General features: G+C 45.2%; 1 protein-coding gene across 2 annotated transcripts in view; it reads left to right on the top strand.

Annotated features, from left to right (window-relative positions):
• OTUD4 (OTU deubiquitinase 4) overlaps window positions 1–22,138 on the top strand; it is a 43,029-nt gene that overhangs the window by 8,211 nt on the left and 12,680 nt on the right. The window contains exons 3-16 of one of the 2 annotated variants that reach the window (XM_069978657.1): window positions 1,414–1,464; window positions 3,102–3,148; window positions 3,704–3,776; window positions 4,689–4,770; window positions 5,252–5,399; window positions 5,870–5,924; window positions 7,634–7,745; window positions 10,151–10,215; window positions 11,407–11,507; window positions 13,066–13,172; window positions 13,719–13,887; window positions 15,107–15,263; window positions 20,578–20,692; window positions 22,046–22,095. In XM_069978657.1, the coding sequence (XP_069834758.1) occupies window positions 1,414–1,464; window positions 3,102–3,148; window positions 3,704–3,776; window positions 4,689–4,770; window positions 5,252–5,399; window positions 5,870–5,924; window positions 7,634–7,745; window positions 10,151–10,215; window positions 11,407–11,507; window positions 13,066–13,172; window positions 13,719–13,887; window positions 15,107–15,263; window positions 20,578–20,692; window positions 22,046–22,095 (1,332 nt within the window). Of the gene's footprint in view, window positions 1–1,413; window positions 1,465–3,101; window positions 3,149–3,703; window positions 3,777–4,688; window positions 4,771–5,251; window positions 5,400–5,869; window positions 5,925–7,633; window positions 7,746–10,150; window positions 10,216–11,406; window positions 11,508–13,065; window positions 13,185–13,718; window positions 13,888–15,106; window positions 15,264–20,577; window positions 20,693–22,045; window positions 22,096–22,138 lie in introns of both variants that reach the window. The other variant, XM_069978656.1, reaches the window with a different exon arrangement.

Raw genomic sequence — 22,138 nt, 5'->3', positions numbered from 1 at the left:
CCAGCAGACTAAGACGAGCGGCTGAGCTCTATTAATAGAATAAAATGTATATATCACAACCCCAGCTAAGACCACAGAGCGGCGCGTCGTATGTGATGTGTACAAGGAAGTATACATAGCCGCCTAATGTGCAGTATATAGGAAGTGATGGCCTAGTGTCCAGTACGCTTGTCAGGCTATAACTTCCCTTTGTGTTTCTACGTTGAAACACAAACCAAGCTATTTTATATTTTGTCACAGAACGAATCCAAATATGGCTGTAAAAATGGCGGCGGGTTTAAGGTATAAGGCATATCAGGAAAGATAAAAATGTTAAATGGTTTTTCTAGAAAACACTAGAAAAACATGGCCACTTTCTTCTAGAGACAGCACCACTCTTGTCTCCAGTTTGGGTGGGGATTTGCAACTCTGTTCCATTGAAGTGAATGGAGCTTAAAGGGAACCTGTCACCCCCCGTGCCGGGGTGACAGGCTCCCGACCCCCCGTTAGAGACCCCTATACTTACCTCATCCCGCCGGGTCCCGCTTCTGGATTCGGTCGGGTCCCGGAGATCTCAGCCGCTGCAGCCCGGCGCGCGCGCTGACAGATGAGTCCAACGCTCATAGAGAATGACGGAGCGCTGGACTCTCCCGTCATTCTCTATGGGTGTTGGACTCATCTCTCAGCGCGCGCGCCGGGCTGCAGCGGCTGAGATCTCCGGGACCCGACCGAATCCAGAAGCGGGACCCGGCGGGATGAGGTAAGTATAGGGGTCTCTAACGGGGGGTCGGGAACCTGTCACCCCGGTACGGGGGGTGACAGGTTCCCTTTAATTGCAAACCGGACCTGACCTGGAGACAAGATTGGTGCTGTCTCTGGAAGAAAGTGGCCATGTTTTTTAATGATCAATAACTCATTTAAAGACGTAAATGTTTTCAGAAGGTTATATAGTTGTGTATCTTATTCCTATTTAAAAATCTTCAGTCTTCCAATACTTAGACTGGAAAGAATACACCACTTCCTGCAGGACATACAACAGTTGCTGACACAGTGCCCTCTGCTGCCACCTCTGTTCATGTCAGGAACTGTCCAGAGCAGCAGCAAATCCCCATAGAAAACCTCTCCTGCTCTGGACAGTTCCTGACATGGACAGAGGTGGCAGCAGAGAGCACTGTGTCAGACTGGAGAGAATACACCACTTCCTGCAGGACATACAGCAGCTGATGAGTACTAAGATCTTTAAATTGAAGTAAATTTTGAGTCTGTATAACTTTCTGAAACCAGTTAGTTTGAAATAAAGATATTTACTGGAGTACTGTCTATCCTTAGATGATGATGAAGGAAATACTAACAGGCAGACTAGATGGAGCAGGGGGTCTTTTTCTGCTGACATGATGCTTCTAACTTATTTTTTTCCTTCTATTCTCTTTTTAGTTTATTGAGGGCTCTTTTGAAGAGTATCTGAAACGTCTTGAAAATCCACAGGTATAGTATGGCTGTGTGTGTGTATATATATATATATATATATATATATATATATATATATATATATATATATATAATTACAGTGGTACCTTGGTTTAAGAGCGTTTTGGTTTAAGAGCTCAGAGTTTTTCAAAATTGTGACTTGGTTTAAGAGCATTGCTTTGGTTTAAGAGCTCCCTGTACTGGGTTGGAGGGCGAGTGGAGGAGGGGCATAGTCTGCATAGTGTGGTCTACAGCCCTGTACTCTGACCCAGAAAGTCTCCCTCACCTTCCAAATCATAGCAGATCCATTTCAGGCTGGGGCTCACATCAGGGGACAGGACTGTGGAGGTAATTTCTTCATAGCTGTAACCCCTCTTTCCCTGGACAGAGAGTGCTGCATGTATGTGCCCACATCTGTCCTGCTCATTCCTTCCTGCTCCCTGCAGTCTCTGTCCACCCTTGTGTGCCCCATCCTCTCCATTACTGTACAGTAACTTATAATATCACAGATTCTGCTGTTTCTAAATGTTTGTTTCATCTGTTTGACATGTTATTCAGAATAATAAATCATTATATTTGGGGTGTGGAACCAATTGTCTGCATATCAATGATTTCTTATGGGAAAATTTGCTTTGGTTTAAGAGTGGATTTGGATAACAAGCACAGCCCCGGAACGAATTATGCTCGTAATCCAAGGCACCACTGTGTATATATATATATATATATATATATATATAACAGAACAAAATGGCATTTATGTAAAAAGGAAGACCATTTCCTAGAACAATAATTTATTTATATTATCATGTGGAATATAAAAAGTCGATGCACCTACCTCGTCATCTATTCCGACATTTCTATGTTCCCGCTGGTTTCTACTTTCTGGTCTCCTCCAATAAATAAATAAATAAATATAAATATATATATTATATATTATATATATATATATATATATATATATATATATATATATATATATATATGTATATATGTATATGTGTGTGTGTGGACATATAGCAGAAACATGTTTAGAATGTTTTATCTTATTTCTTAAGGAATGTTTTAATGTTAAACATATTAAGAAATTTTTTCTCATTTTCAATTTTTCTATCTATATTATAAACTAATCCTAAAGCTATTTTTGTTCTGTACAGCATTGCAACGTCATGTGGCACCAGCAGATAGCTGAGACAATAGCATCTCCCTGGGGAATGACCTGTTTACAGGTCACAGAGCGCGCTCAGTAAGGTCTCACATTTATCTCAAGGGGACAGACAGTCTCTATTATCGTCTATGTCCATGAGTCTTGCTGTAAAGCATGCCACTAAATGCTGTTAATAACAGCTCGGGCAAGATGGCCGCCCCCATAACCATGTTCAAATAGTGAAATAAAAAAAATTACAGTAAGACTAAAACAACAAATTTTAATAAATTAACAAGTTTTAGTATCTGACTCCAATCAGTAAAAGAAAATTTAGGTGACACATTCCCTTTAAGTGGTAGCGCAGACTGTTTTTCTAGTCAATGGTCCTCAGTAAATCGTCTTGATACTAAAGTAAAAATATTTATGTAGTAGTTTTAGAGGGTTTTTATCTATAATAAGCTTACTGTCATCCTCATCCTCATTTAACGTAGACTCACTATTTTTTCTTTAGGAATGGGTTGGTCAAGTGGAAATAAGTGCCCTTTCTTTAATGTTCAGGTAAGTTGTGTTGTCATTTTCTTATGGGTGTAGGAAGGACGGCGTAGGTCGGTGGTGCTTAGGGTGGCAACATCCAGAAAGATCTAGAGGAAACCCGGCACTCACCATATAGTTCTGCTCATTTATTGTAGTGCAGACAGTAAGGAGGTGTTTCGGCCTAGCATGGCCTTCATCAGCTAAAGTACTGTCTGTGTGTACATGCGGATTTCTGTAAAAATATTCATACATAAGATGTTGTTCCAGCACCTTGTACATCAGAAATGACCACCTGTAGGTTAAAGCTTTAGTAACATAAAGGGAGGGGATTTTCCCTGTCACTGCATTGGTGGATTAGTAGGACGACATTGGTGACGTTATTCTGACCGCAGGCTTCTACGTTACATCCCGGCAGAAGGCCCAGGCGTCTCTGCACAGCCCCACACTCATACTTTCTCTTACACTTCTCTATAGGATCGCTTCCCTTTTCTAAGGGATTTTTATCTGTGTTTTTTTGGGGGGAAATTAGTTTACAAAATATCAAACTTTCTAAAAAAAAACCTTTTTTTTTGTCTTCAGCAAAGATTTTATAATTTATCAAGATCCCAATACATCTCCGGCCCGTGTGACTGATAATGGCTTTTCTGATAAGGTTGGTTGGATTTTTATACTCTATTAATGTATGTTTTGTCTGCAGTTTATTCATTAGGGTAATAATAATAATAATAATAATAATAATATTATTCTGTTTCTGGATGGACAAACCACCACGCTTGAGTTCTTTTACTCAACATTTTGGAGCTGTGAATAAAATTTTTGTATTTCTATTTTCTTTCTTGGTGTGCACATATTTCCATATTCCTATATACATGCTGCTTTTCTCTTCCCTTTGTTTTCTGATTCCCTAAGCAGTGTAGTTTTCTCCCATTTAAAGGGGTTTTCCACACAAACATAACTTTTGATATGTTGCGGCCCATGGTGAGACTAACAATTCCTTCCATACTTGTTGTTATCTATTCAGTCTCCTTCCCCCAGTTCTCAGCTCCTGTTTTCTGCTGAAGACACAAAAATCTGTGTGTGAGCTTTTCTCGATCTCCTCCCCCTCCTTTCTGAGACAGCTGATGTAAACAAGTTCCTGGCAGGCTGTATCGGTAACATTGTAGCTTCTTTTTAAAGCTGGCAGAGATAATCTCAGTAAGCTTATTAGCAATTTGACCTCAGAATAGCCTTAACAAAGCTTTATAAATAAGCTAGTGTTGCAGATAAAGCCTGCCAGGGACATCAGCTGTCTCAGAAGGGAGGGGGAGACAGAGAGAGGCTCACACACAGATTTTTGCGTTTTCAGCAGAAACTTGGCTTCATCCTCAGCGCCTTGTGGGCAATAGGGACGTATCAAAAGGTTAGATTCTTTTAACCCGCTAATATCTTCTCTTTATAATATTGTGTTGAGACACCTGTCGGTATATCCCTTATGGTTGGTAAGAAGAGATTTTAAAAATAAGGTTTTTTCTTTAAGGTGTCATATAAATTCTTAGTATTTTTTTTCTCTCTTTCTCTCTTTTAGATAATGCTTTGTTTTTCTAATGGGAATCATTATGATATCATATACCCTGCTGATTTTGCTGAGAATGCCGCTATGTGCCAATGTAGGTAAACCAATATAAAACAAAGGACACCTATATATACTGTTTTTCTTTTTTACTTGTTTCGATTTTCAGATTTTTTTTTTTTTTAAACATTTTAAGGGGGCTATTATCTTCTGAGTAATTTTATCTACTACTTTTGGATATACTTTACTGCAAACCTCATGAGTCATAGGGCACAATAGATAGAACCAGCTCAATTTGAATTAGTGAGAAAGGCTTCTGAGCATGCTCAGTGACCTTTTACAGGGGTCATTCTGCAGGGAGGGGGAGGCTGAGCTGTGAGCAGCAGCTGTTGTGTACACCTCGGTCATCTATATTCCACTTTTTTCTCTAATCCTGTGTGTTGATCAGGATGGCACTGTTGCAAACTGATCAGAACAGGAAGTCTCAGCTTAGCTTTAGGCCTAGTGGCCAAAATGGAAACTAAGATTTTGGGACTATTTTAAGCAGTAACGCAATGTTTTTCTATTTTTTTTTTTAGCTATCATTTATGAGTTGCTGTATGAAAAGGTATTTGGGCTTTGTGTTACCAAACATGTGTCAAAAGGAGGAACTTTTGATTCCAAACCTGAAGAAGAGCTCTTCATCAGTGGAGCTTCAGGGTCTGATGTGGAAAATGAAGCTGCTGGGTAAGAGCTGTGTGTGAGTAATAAGCTGTACACTGAACTGTGACTATGGTAATGGCGCTCTGTAGCTTTAATGAAATAAAGCAACGTGCCTTCTCCCATGATTATAGCAAATCATATTGGGAAATCCCCACCATGGTGTAAAGCTCTTTTCACATTGTGTTTTTGCAATATCCAGCGACATACACTTAGAGGTTGTCCAAGAAAATCAAACTCCTTCTTTTCCACTATGCTGTGGATAGGGGAAAAGTTGATCTATCTATAACCACACATGTATTGTATTCCTTTTATCTTTTTACTGAACCTTGCTGAATGAGATATCACAGAGGTCTGCATTATTCCATCCAGCAAATACATAAAGCAGATGGAACCCTCCTACAGGTGATGGCGGCCCATAGAGATTTATGCTATATGCCTGAAGGATGTGCTGCTCTTTAATGTTTGTTCACATCATATTATTCTAATTCTTGCAGGAATAATTTGAGCTTTGTGAATATGAATGGATTTAAGTCTCACAAGGATGGCAAGGTATGTAAGGGTTTATTCTGCTGATCTCTTCTTTTGCAAATCACTGCAAGGGCCTGTTCACACTGAGCAAATGTGGAGCCCGGGCCGCCGTGTGAATGGGCTTCAATATAGTGATTGAAACATTAGGAAATAGGACTCCATGTACTCATTGACTTGTTTCTTTAGAATCGGTTTGTGTCTGCCCATTCTTTGGGCTTAGATCCCTTTGGTTTGATCTTATGGGGGTTACAGATATTAGGTTCTCACTGATTTTGTTTCACATCTAATTGATTTGTGTTAAAAGTAAAATAGTTGCTGCAAAGTAGAAGTATAGTAAGTAGCTGTGAATCCCGATCACATCCTGGGGGACGTCATGAGTTCATAGAAGATAGTAGTCATACGAATTTGATAATATTTATATGAGAGAATTTTTTGCTTCTCTCGTAATCGATAGGACCAGCTTTAAAGTGAACAGGTACATCGCAATTTATTTATTCCCCCCCCCTTAATTGATTGGTGCTGGCTATGCCGGTGGCCTGGTCCTTTTATTGAATAGCCACCCCTCTGTGATGTGGCTCCATTGATTTTAATGGGGGGGGGGGTCATCCCACTGGAGGCCGATGGGCTTGCCCCCAGTGCTCCTGGGTGGAACGGTGCTCCCGGAAAGACCGGGGTGGCACAGATCGATTATGGTAAAAATAACAAAACCCAAAGCAATGTATCTGATGGTACACTTGTTTTAAGAGGACGTTTCAGTGTGAGTGTACCCCCTCCACCTCCATTTACAGACACTTAATCATCATCCAGTCATTGTATTCTAACTTGGAATTACTTCTCTTGAGTCTTCGAGGAAGTTTCGTCACAGCTCCCCATCACTGACCTTCCTGACTAATGTTCAGAAGAATCTATTTGTCATGTTATAGTGACTCAATTCACCACCAAAGGTCCCATTAAAATCCATGGGGACATCAGGGCTGGGCCCACCCCACCACCTGCAGTTCAGCGAGAGACGATCCTTAGTGAGCAATAACCTTAGTGGTAGATGCATCAAGGTCCGCACCTAGCGAGGACATGAAAAAGTAGTTATTTTTTGTGCAAAGCCCCCGCTTAAAGGGCAACAACAGCAAAAAAGAAACAATATTTCAAATTAACTGGTGTCAGATTTGTAATTTACTTGTTAAAAAAATCTCAAGTCAGTACTTATCATCTGCTGTATGCCCTTCACATAGGTATGCAGGACATACAGCAGCTGATAAGTACTGAAAGACTTGAGATTTGTTAATAGAGGTAAATTACAAATCTGTCACTTTCTGACACCAGTTGATTTAATTTTTTTTTTTCTGGAGTACCCCTTTAAGCAATAATTATGTGACTCTTACCAGTTTTGCTTCCCATGAGCAAGATTTATTGTAATCTTTACCTCGATTCTGTAAAATTTAGGCATAAAATCTTCACCAGCTCGGGGCTGCTGCACAGCGTGCGCCTGGTGATAAATCCAGCAGTGAAAACATGGAGCAAATTTCATATTAGAAAAATACATCTGCCCCTTAGTCTGTATTTATAGTAAGGAAACTAAAGTATTTGGAGGGAAGTCTACGAAGACAGGAAGAATTTATCTGTTGTGTTATATAAAGATAATATAATTAATACAAATAGAACCCAAATCCTATTCATTTTATTATAGCACTCTTCTAAATGTTTTTATTTTTTTTTATTTTATCTCTTTTTAGCTTCCCCAAAGAAAATCTGTCCCCCCTTCTGTCCCCCAGTCTGTTCTTCGTTCACTCAATACAGGAGTGTATAGAAATGTGGAATATGAAGTTTGGATGAAATCACAAAGAGGTAAAAATTGAGACCTGGATACGCTGCTGATTTCCCATATTATCAGTGTGAGGCTTCTAATAATTTTCCCTCGCTAAAAATAAATCACCATGTGACAGTATTGGACATTAAAGGACAACTCCGGCCAAAAGTATTTTTTAATATGTTATTACTTATAAAAAGTTAGACAAATTCCTAATGTACATTAATTATGGGAAATGCACATATACTGCTATTTCCCTTAATTTAGTAGATCAGGGAGACTTTTCACTTTTTTTTTTTTTTTTTAAGCGAAATTTAGAGATGTCACGAACCAGGGTGTAATTCCTATGGAGTGGCCAGCAGGGGGCGCAGTATATGTAGAAGCCTATGGACTTAATTGAAGTCTATGGAGTATGAAATGTAATGTGAAACCTACACACTATTAATGACTATGTGTATGGGGGATAAATGGAAGGCACCGAGCAGGGAGGGAGAGAGGTAGGTGCATCTATATACCTCCTCCCTCCCTTCTCGGTGCAGACTCTGTCCCGGATGTCACCCCCAGCAGCTCTCATCATCCGGGACAGAGTCGGCAGGATGCGGGGATGGCAGAGAGCTGACAGTCTGGACCGACATGGCAGGGAAGTGAGTAGGACGTGCGGCAGAGGCCGGGGGGCTTGGTGATGGGGGGCCATAAGCAGGAAGTTACCGGTGGCGGCGGGGGAGGCTAGGTCAAGGAAGTTACCAGCGGGGAAGGCTGGGGGGCCAGGTCCAGCGAGGTTACTGTCGGCAGGGGGCCAGATGCGGGGAGGCTACCGGCGGCGGCAGCAGCTGTGCGGTGGGCGTGGGGGCGATGTCGGCTGAGGGGGGGGGCTTGGTGCTGTGGATCTCCTTAGTACTCCTCCTCCCATCACCTGCTCATACTATGAGCAGATGCTGGGAGGAGTAGCAGTGTCTTTCTGTTTCACTGCACCGGGGAGGGAGGAGGTATATAGATGCACCTACTCTCTCCCTCCCTGCTCTCGGTGCCTTCCATTTATCCCCCATACACAGTCATCAATAGTGTGTAGGTTTCACATTACATTACATACTCCATAGACTTCAATAAAGTCCATAGGCTTCTACATATACTGTGCCCCCTGCTGGCCACTCTATAGGAATTACACCCTGGTTGGTGACGTCACGGTATTTCTGAGAATTTGAAGTCTCAATGATCTACTAAATTAAGGGAAATAGCCCTATATGTGCATTTCCCATAATTAATGTACATTAGGAATGTGTCTAACTTTCCATAAGTAATAACATATTAAAAAATACTTTTGGCCAGACTTCTCCTTTAAGTGACATAACTGACCACCATACAACTATATACTTCGGCAGATTGGAAGGGGAGCATGAAGAGGGCTCATGTTATTGCCAGGTGCTGTCTGTAGCTGATACTTGCCGCTAAAGATCAGTATCAGCAATCACACTGATGCCAGTCGTTTAACCTCCTAAATGGAACTCTAGTCCCCACTGTACCTCTATTCTGAGTTTAGGAACATGACTTTACTGGCCCACTTATCCAGTCAGCTGCTGCAGAAGTGTCTTACGGAGGAGTGGGCCTGTGATTGTGCTAGTAGTGTGCAGATATCACATCTCTGTGCAGTGCAATAGCATTGAGCTGTATAAGCAATTAAATAATTGCCTATGAAAGTCCCCTAGGGGAACTTTAACATTTTGTCGCTCATTTAAAGTACAACTGTTCTAAGGAATAACTAATTGTTATATCCCTCTGTTGATGGTAAAATAACAGGCTGGGTTTACAGTGTGTTTTTTATTTATTTTTTCATCCGTTTTTCAAAGGGCGGATGGAAAAATGGATGCAATTGTTTGCAATTTTTCCATCGACTTCCATTATACAAAAAAAAATCATAACGCATCAGTGTTTTTTTGCGTACACGCGGTAGCACACTTTCTGTCTTCGCTAAAAAAAAAAAGATGCATTGATCTGTTTTCTTTTATAATGAAAGTCAATGGAAAAGCAGATCAAAATGGATGCCCACAAATGCTTCCATTTTACCATATGTGAACCCATCCTTATGGGGCATGAAATAGTTGTTTAGTTGATTATTACCAAATTTTGACAACATAGAATCATGTCCTAGAAGAATTGTTCCGACAGCATCCAATAGTTAAGCAACATACACCATAGCCATTGCATGTTACTTGAATAAACTTTCACCAATTCTTCACTATTCGATGCTGTCGGAACAATTCTTCTAGGACAGTATATGGTCTCTAACTGGGATTGGAGACCCTCTGGCGTGCATCCATCTTCTACAACATTGAGAGGCATCTTCTACCAATTCAGGTGCTGTTGGACTTTTCACTATAACATAGAAACATGGAGAAAGGTTCTCCATCCCTGCTTTACTCCTTACTATATGTGTGTTATATTTTAGATCAGCAAAAGCTTGATTTCTCCATCGCAGCTGGAATGCAGTACTCGGTAGGAGACAAATGTCAGGTAAGCTATTGCAAATTACCTTTTCTTTTTCTTATTAGAAAAATCGTATTTTGAATTGAATAATCTAAATAGTTGCAGACTTTCCCCCCTTGTTTTGGGTGCATATACAAACATCTGTAATACGGTAGAAGTCAGTGCCATCTGTTTTGGATTTAGAACATCAAATGTAGAAATAGTTATGGCTGTCTGCTGGTCATATGGTACAACACTACCCTATAGGCAAGTATGGATAAAAGACTATATTAGGTATAACACTTAACATTTAGTGTTCCATAATTAAAAAAAAAAAAGTCATATAGACTCATTTTCAACAAGCACATAAACGTGTGAAAGAATATGACCTAAATCTCACAAGCACTTGCACTTGGGAAGGGTGATAGCAATATGAGCTAAAACATAGATGATGGTAATGGGACAGGTAGGGATAGTGAACTCTACTGTAGTATTCTTTCATACTGTCCTTTTGGGGTGATCCGACTCCTCAATAAGGTGGCCCCCAACCCAGGTGGTGTTCCTTTCCTATTGTAAGTGCAAGGGAGAAAACAACAAACACCAGGTGTCAAACGCAACAACTGAAAACTACCCCAAACAAAGATACAAAACACACTGTGATCTATTTACACTAATATATGATCAGGACAATTCTAAAAATACAGAAACAGTTTAAAAGTTGACGCTAGTGTACTGATACAGCTGCACGGCTGTGTCAGTACACTAGTGCAAAATTTTAAATTGTTTAGGAGCTCCCGACATCCGAATCAGGATGCTGGGAGCTCCCAGATCCAGTCCATAGAACGCTGACCGTGTACAGATGAAATCTTACAGACATATGAATGACCCCTAACTATCATTCTCAATCGTAATTCATATTTTACATGCAAACATTGTAAGGGTAAATTCACAGGGGTGGATCCGCCGGGAGTCTCTCACACGAAATCTGCAGCTAATCCGCAATACACGTATTATTCTTATTATTAATACGTGTATTGCGGATTAGCTGCGTATTTCGTGTGTGAGACTCCCGGCGGATCCGCCCGTGTGAATTTACCCTAAAGAACATTGTATAAGAACATACCTAAGATGCTTTATGCTACTTTTTTGTTACTGACTGTGATATCCTATTAAACTATATGGTAATGATAACCAAGTATATTGTAGTAATTTCTCTATTTTGGTACTCACCGGTTGTAGGTCCGATTAGAGTCCGGTGGGATGTTTTATAATGCGCACATCCAAGAAGTTGGTGTAGATAATGGACCGGCTGTTGTCTTTGTGGAAGAACTGGGACAGAGGTGGGTATTTCAGTGGGTATTTTCCAAGACTGCCTGCATTTTATTTTCTGCTGAAAACCTAGCTGCAGTTGGTTATTAAAGGGGTATTCCCCCCAAAATTATTTTTGCATTAATACATTGCCCACCCGTAGCTTTCCATCTTTCCAATATAAATTTATTAAGGATTCTGCACAGTTTTGCTGTTATCTAGGTGCCCCAACCCCCACGGATTGCATAGAATCATCAGCTCTCAGTCCACTCCGACACCGCTCCCTGCTCCTGGCCCCGACCCGCCGAGACGGCATCACGTGTCCTCCATCTCTTCAATGGGCTGGGTTAGCGCTTCTAACCCAGTCCACTGAAGTGAGGGAGGACAGTGAGACTCTGCAGCTGTCTGCCTCTCTGACAGCAGCACCGCCCACTGTGTGCCCCTCGCCCTGGAGGTCACCAGCTCTATGTAACCTCCCCACCCTGAGCGTACACACAGTCTGTGCCCCCCGTCTCCCGGTGGCCGCTGGCAGCATCCGATAAGTGCAACTGTGTAGCGGCGCCCCCCACAGAGATCACCCATATCATGCATCTCCCTCCCCCTACACTGTGTGCACAACCCCTTCACTCCTCCCCTCTCCATCAGGCTGTGCATTTACCCCCGCTCACCCGGTGGCTGCCCGCAGCGCTCCTGTGCCTGCAGCCCCAACTGTGTGACACCCCCTTATCCGCGGCCGCCCGCAGCCCTCTGACCTCTGACCTGCAGCCGCCCGCAGCCCTCTGGCTGCGGCCGCCCGCAGCCCTCTGACCCGCGGCCGCCCGCAGCCCTCTCACCCGCGTCCGCCCGCAGCCCTCTCACCCGCGGCCGCCCGCAGCCCTCTCACCCGCGGCCGCCCGCAGCCCTCTCACCCGCGGCCTCCCGCAGCCCTCTGACCCGCGGCCGCCCGCAGCCCTCTGACCCGCGGCCGCCCGCAGCCCTCTGACCCGCGGCCGCCCGCAGCCCTCTGACCCGCGGCCGCCCGCAGCCCTCTGACCCGCGGCCGCCCGCAGCCCTCTGACCCGCGGCCGCCCGCAGCCCTCTGACCCGCGGCCGCCCGCAGCCCTCTGACCCGCGGCCGCCCGCAGCCCTCTGACCCGCGGCCGCCCGCAGCCCTCTGACCCGCGGCCGCCCGCAGCCCTCTGACCCGCGGCCGCCCGCAGCCCTCTGACCCGCGGCCGCCCGCAGCCCTCTGACCCGCGGCCGCCCGCAGCCCTCTGACCCGCGGCCGCCCGCAGCCCTCTGACCCGCGGCCGCCCGCAGCCCTCTGACCCGCGGCCGCCCGCAGCTTGGATATAGACCATCTTTTAGAAAAACTTGTAACTCGGGAACGGAAGCAGCTAGAAAGACGGGAGACAGCTCAAAATTCTCAGGGGGACTTCGTGAGTAAGACTAGCTAGGTTTGGAGGCATTACATTTTTTTAGCTCTTGGGGGGGAATACCCCTTTAATATAATAGTGTGAGTGGTTATACAGGTCTAGTATTTGACTATATGATTCTAGAACTGTTCAGCTTTCCTTGATCTATTGTTTAGTAACCCTTCTATTCCTGTAGACATGTTCAGTTGAAAAATCTTAAACCGATCCCCTTAAACGCCGCTACAGATGGTTGGAACACTGTCGCAGGAAAAAAGATAAAGAAGACCTCTGCAAGTGGCACAGGTGGTCATATAGGTAACCTCTATATCTTCATATTTCTGCTTTCTGCATTAAAGGGGTGCTCCGGGAAAGTCTTTTTTTTTTTTTTTCTTTCAAATCCACTTGTTTTGTAAAGTTATATTGATTTGTAATTTGCTTCTATTTAAAAATCTCCCGTCTTCCAGTACTTATCAGCTGGTGTATGTCCCACAGGAAGTGGTGTATGCTCTCTAGTCTGACACTGCTCTCTGCTGCCACCTCTGTCTATGTCAGGAACTGTTCAGAGCAGCAGTAAATCTCCATAGAAAACCTCTCCTGCTCTGGACAGTTCCTGACATGGACAGAGGTGGCAGCAGAGAGCACTGCGTCAGACTGGAAAGAATACACCACTTCCTGCAGGACATACAGCAGCTGATAACTACTGGAAGACTGGAGATTTTTAAATTGAAGTAAATTACAAATCTATATAACTTTTTGAAACCGGTTGATTTGAAATAATATTTTTTGCCGGAGTACCCCTTTAAGAATGATGGGTGTGGCTGATCCTAACAGTTTTTTCCAATTTATTAGAAAAGGATTACAGAGGTCAGAAAAACTATGGAAAAGCTGCAAAAGCGCAGCAGCTACCTTCACGCCTGCAACAAACTTCCACAAACAAGCAGCATGGGATATCTTCAGATCAAGCTACCCTAATCGAAAACAAGGGACGGAGCAGGACTCCTCCAAAAGTGCCTGGAAGGTAAATTACATTGTCTGGAATTGTTGATATGAATGTAACTAAAAATACATATTCAAACCTATGACACCCTGGCATATCAATAGGATATAGGTTTCATGGATCTAACCATAAGGCTGCATTCACACGTTCTGCGTTTGCTATGCGAAACCTGGACGGCACAGAAGGTGAATGCCTGTCCTGGAGTGTTTTCCTGCCCGGCATGATGTATCCGTATCTCTGCAGCACTGTAATAACAGAACCGTGTGGATTCAACCATAGTGTGCTCCACTGTTGGTGCCAGTCAGAAGGGACTGCTAAAGATAGTTATCATGCAGTGGTTACACCTGTCACATTTTTTTTTTTTTTTGCGTGGGGGCGAAAAAACTGATGCAATTGTGTGCATCCATTTTGATTCATTTTTCCATCGACTTTCATTATAAAGAAAAAAAAAAAGATCTTTTTTTTTTTTTTTTTTTTTTTAACTGACACAACAATGAGGTCGACTACGTTTTTGTGTACATTAAAAAAAAAAACATATTTTTTTTGCTAAGGTGAGTTCAGGGATGGAATATTTGTAGGATCACCATCACTGTTGGGGTAGCATTACACGGGCCGATGAAGCCCCAATAATAACTGTAAACAAGCGGCGATCTGCTAGATCGGCGCTCGTTTACTGGGCCTATTACATGGCGCGATAATCGTTTAACAAGGGCTGCATGGACATCGTTACCGATGACCTTGCAGCCTTTGCTTTTACTTTTTATACATAACCTGTACAGGCTGCAGAGCTCCTCTTGCGGTCTTCTGCTCCCCGGGTCCCGCGTGCTTCAGCTTCAGAGCGGCCTGTCTCAGCTGACAGGCCGCGGCGGTCCTGGCTAGTGATTGGCTGAGCGGCCTGTCAGCTCAGACAACCCGCTCTGAAGCTGGAGCACGCGGGACCAGGAAGAAGACCTCAAGAGGAGCCCTGCAGCCTGGATAGGTCATCTAAATCGTCAGTCGACGCCTGACAATTATAGGTTCAAACCTATATCAATGATCAGCCGATGATCGCTGTCATCAGCTGATCGTTGTATTTATTACACTGAGCCATAATTGGCTGAATTGGGCCGATTATCGTTCCGTGTAATAGTACCCTTACTGCAACCGGCTTGCAGCTGCTGACGATCCTGTCATACAAATGATTGTCCACTTAATATATAAAAAGAACTCTGGATACACGTGACTATTGCTCTTATTACAGGAAGCTTGAGCAGAGTGAAGAATCCAATTATTTTAAACGAGAAAATGTTCACTTTGGCCTAACTCCTGAGGAACGTCGAGAGAAACAAGTGATAGAGGAATCAAAGTCTCTGTATGAAATGCAAAGCAGAGATGTCGACGCCTTTCCAGCTCTCTCTGTAAGTTATTGCTGTTTAATTGCACCCGTCACAGTAAAGTGTTAAAGGGAACCATTAACCCCGTGGCCCCCGGCAGAAACTGACATACAGTGACATAAAGGTCAATATACTTACCACATCGCTCCCGGTCCCGTCCCGGATCCCGTTGTTGACACGGAGAAATCGCCGATTCTTCTTCTCCCGCCCATTATGGTAATGAGCTGAGATGAGTCCAACGTCCATAGGAAACGACGGACGAGTCCAACTTATTCATGAGGTCCTCTTCTTGTCGCCGCCCATCCACGCCTCCTGGAACTTGATTGACGTCTTCAGTCTTCAGTCTTCTGCCGAATTCCCGCGCAGGCGCCGCTGTGATGGTCTCGTCACCTCTTCTGCGCCTGCGCGGTAAACAGGATACGGTGTTCGAGCAAATCGGCGCACGCGCAGTAAACAGTGAAGCTGCGGAGCGGCTTCAATTGTGAACTGCGCATGCGCCGAAAACGACTGTCACGGCGCCTGCGCGGGATTCGGCGAGAAGAAAGAAGACGAGGAGGAAGAGGACCTGGCGTCAATCAAGTGTCGGAGGCGGGGAGAAGGCTGGACTTCGGACCCGGCGGCGCTCATTACCATAATGGGCGCGAGAAGAAGAATCGTCGATTTCTCCGTGTCAACAACGGGCTTCGGGACGGGACCGGGAGCGATGTGGTAAGTATATTGACCTTTATGTCACTGTATGTCAGTTTCTGCCGGGGGCCACGGGGTGAATGGTTCCCTTTAAAGTGTCATTGTACAAAAACAATGAGACAAGTCAAAAGTTTTGATCGTTCCAGGTCTGAGTGTCCACACCTGTGCCAATCGGGAGAATGAGTGAGGAGAAGATGGTGCTGCAGCTCCTCCTCTCCCTGCCGTCGTCTTCCAGCTTGTTCTCCCCATTGGTACGGGCAGGGCCGCCATCAGGAATTTCGGGGCCCCATACAACCAAAGTGTCTGGGCCCCCCACATTAATAAAAAAAAAAAAATAGTGTGTTCGCCCCACGCCTTGCTGGGAGGTATAATTTGGTTCAGATCAATTCTAGAGAACTGGCTCATATACCCCATTTTTCCCAGTGGCTTAAAATGTAACCTCTGTTATACAGTTATAAAATTGTAGAAACTAAATGTGAACAGGGTGCAATTTAAATGTAACCATACAGACACTTACTTGTATAGCTGCCTCTTGTGCTCTGTATGCAGTGCATTATACTCACCCTTGCAACGTACAATTTATAGCGTGTCTACAAGCCCAGCGGGGCTCATTATGATGGAGACTAAAACTTATACAAGAGTGGGGTAGGGGTTCCCCTGTATTCAGAATGCTGTTGAGTACTAGGCAATGCCCCGTTTGGGGTTATTGAATTTCGAGGGTCTGGGGGGCTGTTTGATTTGTATATGTTCACCAATATCTCCCCCCCCCCCCCCGGTATGCTCACTAACATAGAATATGTTGATAAGGCTAATATAATGAGGCTGTTCCATGTTAGTGAGCATATACAAATCACCCCCCCCTAGGCAGACTAGTTTAGCTCACCCAAGACAGTGATAGCGAATACATGGCGGTGAGAACGCTTTCTAGGAGATCCTGTTTGTGCAGCAGAGGTGTCTTTATCCTGCTCTGCATAGACCCTCGAAATTCAATAATCCCAGACTTGGCATTGCCTAGCACTCACCAGCATTCTGAATACAGGGGAACCCCTACCCCACTCTTGTATAAGTTTTAGTCTCCATCATAATGAGCCCCGCTGGGCTTGTAGACACGCTATAAATTGTACGTTGCAAGGGTGAATATAATGCACTGCATACAGAGCACAAGAGACAGCTATACAAGTAAGTGTCTATTTGAATTGCACCTTGTTCACATTTAGGTTCTACAATTTTATAACTGTATAACAGAGGTTACATTTTAAGCCACTGGGGAAAATGGGATATATGAGCCAGTTCTCTAGAATTGATCTCACACACAGACACCAGCACACATGTATACAGACACCAGCACACATGTATACAGACACCAGCACACATGTATACAGACACCAGCACACATGTATACAGACACCAGCACACATGTATACAGACACCAGCACACATGTATACAGACACCAGCACACATGTATACAGACACCAGCACACATGTATACAGACACCAGCACACCAGGGCACGATGAAGTTTGAACTTCTGCAACCTGGAGAAATCACCTGATATCACCTGCAGTCCTATGTAACACCACATAACACAGTGGTATCTGAGTACAGATAATGTAGTAGATGTCACCTGCAGTCCTATGTAACAGCACAGATAACACAGTGATATGTCTGAGTACAGATAATGTAGTAGCTGTCACCTCGGGGCGCCCCTACTAAATGATGTTCTACAAAATAAGAAAACCGTCATACAGTGACTCACAGGTGACGTCTTCTTTGATCTGAGGCTTCACTTTCCCTTTTCCTCTCCATCCGGCCCAGACCTCCATGATGATTCCTTCCAGATATGTTTCATCTTTTCAGAACCTGTGAGACAAACAATTTAGGCTCCGCACATTTCTAGCAACTTCCTTCCCTTTCTCCCTCCTGTAGGCTCCCATAGTAACTGCGCTGTTTGGTGTTATGTGCAGTAAAGCGAGTAGGAATGTGGGATGCCCCCTGTATGTAGGATCCCCTGCTGTGCCCCCTGTATGTAGGATCCCCTGCTGTGCCCCCTGTATGTAGGATCCCCTGCTGTGCCCCCTGTATGTAGGATCCCCTGCTGTGCCCCCTGTATGTAGGATCCCCTGCTGTGCCCCCTGTATGTAGGATCCCCTGCTGTGCCCCCTGTATGTAGGATCCCCTGCTGTGCCCCCTGTATGTAGGATCCCCTGCTGTGCCCCCTGTATGTAGGATCCCTTGCTGTGCCCCCTGTATGTAGGATCCCCTGCTGTGCCCCCTGTATGTAGGATCCCCTGCTGTGCCCCCTGTATGTAGGATCCCCTGCTGTGCCCCCTGTATGTAGGATCCCCTGCTGTGCCCCCTGTATGTAGGATCCCCTGCTGTGCCCCCTGTATGTAGGATCCCCTGCTGTGCCCCCTGTATGTAGGATCCCCTGCTGTGCCCCCTGTATGTAGGATCCCCTGCTGTGCCCCCTGTATGTAGGATCCCCTGCTGTGCCCCCTGTATGTAGGATCCCCTGCTGTGCCCCCTGTATGTAGGATCCCCTGCTGTGCCCCCTGTATGTAGGATCCCCTGCTGTGCCCCCTGTATGTAGGATCCCCTGCTGTGCCCCCTGTATGTAGGATCCCCTGCTGTGCCCCCTGTATGTAGGATCCCCTGCTGTGCCCCCTGTATGTAGGATCCCCTGCTGTGCCCCCTGTATGTAGGATCCCCTGCTGTGCCCCCTGTATGTAGGATCCCCTGCTGTGCCCCCTGTATGTAGGATCCCCTGCTGTGCCCCCTGTATGTAGGATCCCCTGCTGTGCCCCCTGTATGTAGGATCCCCTGCTGTGCCCCCTGTATGTAGGATCCCCTGCTGTGCCCCCTGTATGTAGGATCCCCTGCTGTGCCCCCTGTATGTAGGATCCCCTGCTGTGCCCCCATTATGTAGGATCCCCTGCTGTGCCCCCATGAACTAATGCCCCCAGAGGTATGCCCCATACACTAATAATGCCCCCAGAGATGCCCCATACACTAATAATGCCCCCAGAGATGCCCCATACACTAATAATGCCCCCAGTGGTGCCCCCATGAACTAATAATGCCCCCAGTGGTGCCCCCATATACTAATAATGCCCCCAGAGGTGCCCCCATATACTAATAATGCCCCCAGAGGTGCCCCCATATACTAATAATGCCCCCAGAGGTGCCCCCATATACTAATAATGCCCCCAGAGGTGCCCCCATATACTAATAATGCCCCCAGAGGTGCCCCCATATACTAATAATGCCCCCAGAGGTGCCCCCATATACTAATAATGCCCCCAGAGGTGCCCCCATATACTAATAATGCCCCCAGAGGTGCCCCCATATACTAATAATGCCCCCAGAGGTGCCCCCATATACTAATAATGCCCCCAGAGGTGCCCCCATACACTAATAATGCCCCCAGAGGTGCCCCCATACACTAATAATGCCCCCAGAGGTGCCCCCCATACACTAATAATGCCCCCAGAGGTGCCCCCCATACACTAATAATGCCCCCAGAGGTGCCCCCATACACTAATAATGCCCCCAGAGGTGCCCCCATACACTAATAATGCCCCCAGAGGTGCCCCCATGCACTAATAATGCCCCCAGAGGTGCCCCCATGCACTAATAATGCCCCCAGAGGTGCCCCCATGCACTAATAATGCCCCCAGAGGTGCCCCCATGCACTAATAATGCCCCCAGAGGTGCCCCCATATACTAATAATGCCCCCAGAGGTACCCCCATGAGCTAATAATGCCCCCAGAGGTGCCCCCATACACTAATAATGCCCCCAGAGGTGCCCCTAAAAAAATAGACATCCTACTCACCTAATCGGCGCTGTGTAGCTGCAGGCAGCAGCTCTTCCTCCTCTTCGGGCTCCATCTTGCGAGCCGCAGGGACGGGACTTCCGGCAGGCGTGATGACGTCACATGATCACGCCTGCCGGAGAGGTCACGTCCCGGCCTCCAATAGGCTGCTGGTATGAAGTGCCGGCAGCCTATGGGAGAGAATACAGGAGGAGGACGCTGACAGGTCCTTCTCCTGTATTCTGATCGCTTTAATGTTCCGCCCGCTCAATGTGCGGGCGGAACATCAGAGCGATCAGTGCATCCCGAGAAGCTGCGCGGCCGCAGCTTCTCGGGATGCTCAAAAACAGGTGGCAAGGGGGGGCGTGCGGGCCCCCCTAGCGTAGCGGACGGGGGGCGGCGGCCGGCGGGCCCCCCCCCATGTCTCTTAGGGTCCGGGCCCCATACGGCAGTACCAGTTGTACTGCCCTATCGGCGGCCCTGGGTACGGGTATTAACATTCAGACCCAGAAGGTCAAATCTTTGTCTTTATGACATGTCAAAAGTTTTTTGTAACAACAGTGACACTTTAAATGTAAGAAGCTTTGTAATTGATCTCAAATTTACCAAAGCTCCCAAATCTTATGAGAAACATAGTGTATGCTATTGGTTGGTCACTTTTGTGCTTTTACCATGTCAGTCTTTTGGCAATGGTCCCTGGTAGTGTGATCACCAGTCTATCATGCATTGAAAGGACATTGACAACCTTTGAAGTGACTGGGAAAGTACTGTTATTATTCTAGGTCTCCCCACGACTGTAAGTATATTGTGTATTTTTAGCTGTTTGTCTCTGTTTCAGGCGTCCACCACTGATACTTCTGTACAGAGTTCTGATGTCTCGGCTTCGAAAAAGACTTCAACAAATGAAAAAGGCCCCAGGAAGAAGCCTGAAGCAGAAGATCCGAAAAGTAAAGGTTGGCTTATTAGTCTTTTTGTTTAGGTTATCATATATAAAGATTGTAGACTTGGTGGTGCTGTCAGCGTAGCATGACTTTTATGATGATTTGTACCGCTTGTAAATGGAACTCTGAGCAAGCTACATGTGTATGGGGAGGAGGGACAGTGCCCAGGAACACACACACATGCTGCAGAGAGAGAGAGAGACAGCTAAGAGACAGCCTGCAGAGACAGAGAGACAGCTAAGAGACTGCAGAGCAGAAATCTGCTGAAAATCTACAATATAAGTAGCCAGATATAGTGCCGCTCTTCATTTACATGCACAGGACAGCTGTTCCCCAAGTTTCTTGACGTGACAGGTATGTTTTTCTAAAGGTTCTATTTTCAAACAGTATAATTACAGTATTAAATGCTAGAAGCATAACTTCCTAATATATAAGCAGTGTAACAACAGGACTGTGTGTGATAATTTCTTAGGCCATTTTCACACACATAGTATTACAGCGATCCTGTACGAGTGAAATTAGCCTAAAAGAAGTACCTGTCACTTAAAGACTCAGTCAGTAGGATTATGGTGTCCTATCTCAGGGTAGTATAAACTAGTGACAGAGAGGCTGAACAGAATGATGGATCACTTATATTGTTCTGTGCAGCTGATCCAGAGATCTCCTCCTGAATAACATGGACAATAAGTCCTCTCCATTATGTGCATGAGCTCAGTAGTCCTGTTTACAATTTGATAATATATTCAAGTTAAATAGGTGTGTCGGTGAAAATCATAGAGTACTGTCGGCAGGTCCATTGATATTATTAGACTAGTGACTACATCCATTTCCCACACTGACCAGTTACACTGCAGGAGCAGCAGACCACACTTTTGAATCCCACAATCCCGTTACGGCCAATAATCGTCTTGTGTAATAGAAGGCAACGCTCAGCCGACATGAACGATGTCGGCTGATCGTTGCTGTCGTTTGTTGCTGTAACATGTTGAAAGACAAACGACTAATATAGCAGCGATCTGCTGCCGTTGCTCTGCGGAACAGGAGCGGCGGCAGCAGATCTCTGCTATCTTCTATGGGCTGCTCGCACGATCACCTGTGCAGCCCACCCGCAGCTTCCCACGGCCCCCCTGTACTCACCCGCTCGCTGCCGACGCGTGTAATAACTGACAGCACCTCTCTGCCGCCCTGTGTAATAGGGGGCTTAAGAAGCTGCTCTCCGTTATAAATAAGAGGCGATATACATGTAGTTATCGCTAGTCAGAGATAAATCTCAGGTTGTGTATATTTGCTTAATCTGATTTAGGTGCTGACATATCTGTATAGTGTTTACAGTATACTCATTTTATTTGTTTTTTTTATGTTTAGCCTCCAGACTAGCACCGCCTGCAAAAGTGATTGAGGAGAAATTAGATGAGGTAGGTACAAGATTCAACCTTTTTTTTTTTTTTTTTTTTTTTT

The sequence above is a fragment of the Dendropsophus ebraccatus genome, chromosome 7, assembly GCF_027789765.1.
Source record: "Dendropsophus ebraccatus isolate aDenEbr1 chromosome 7, aDenEbr1.pat, whole genome shotgun sequence".
Classification (NCBI taxonomy): domain Eukaryota; kingdom Metazoa; phylum Chordata; class Amphibia; order Anura; family Hylidae; genus Dendropsophus; species Dendropsophus ebraccatus.
This window is presented reverse-complemented; position numbering and strand designations above follow the sequence as displayed.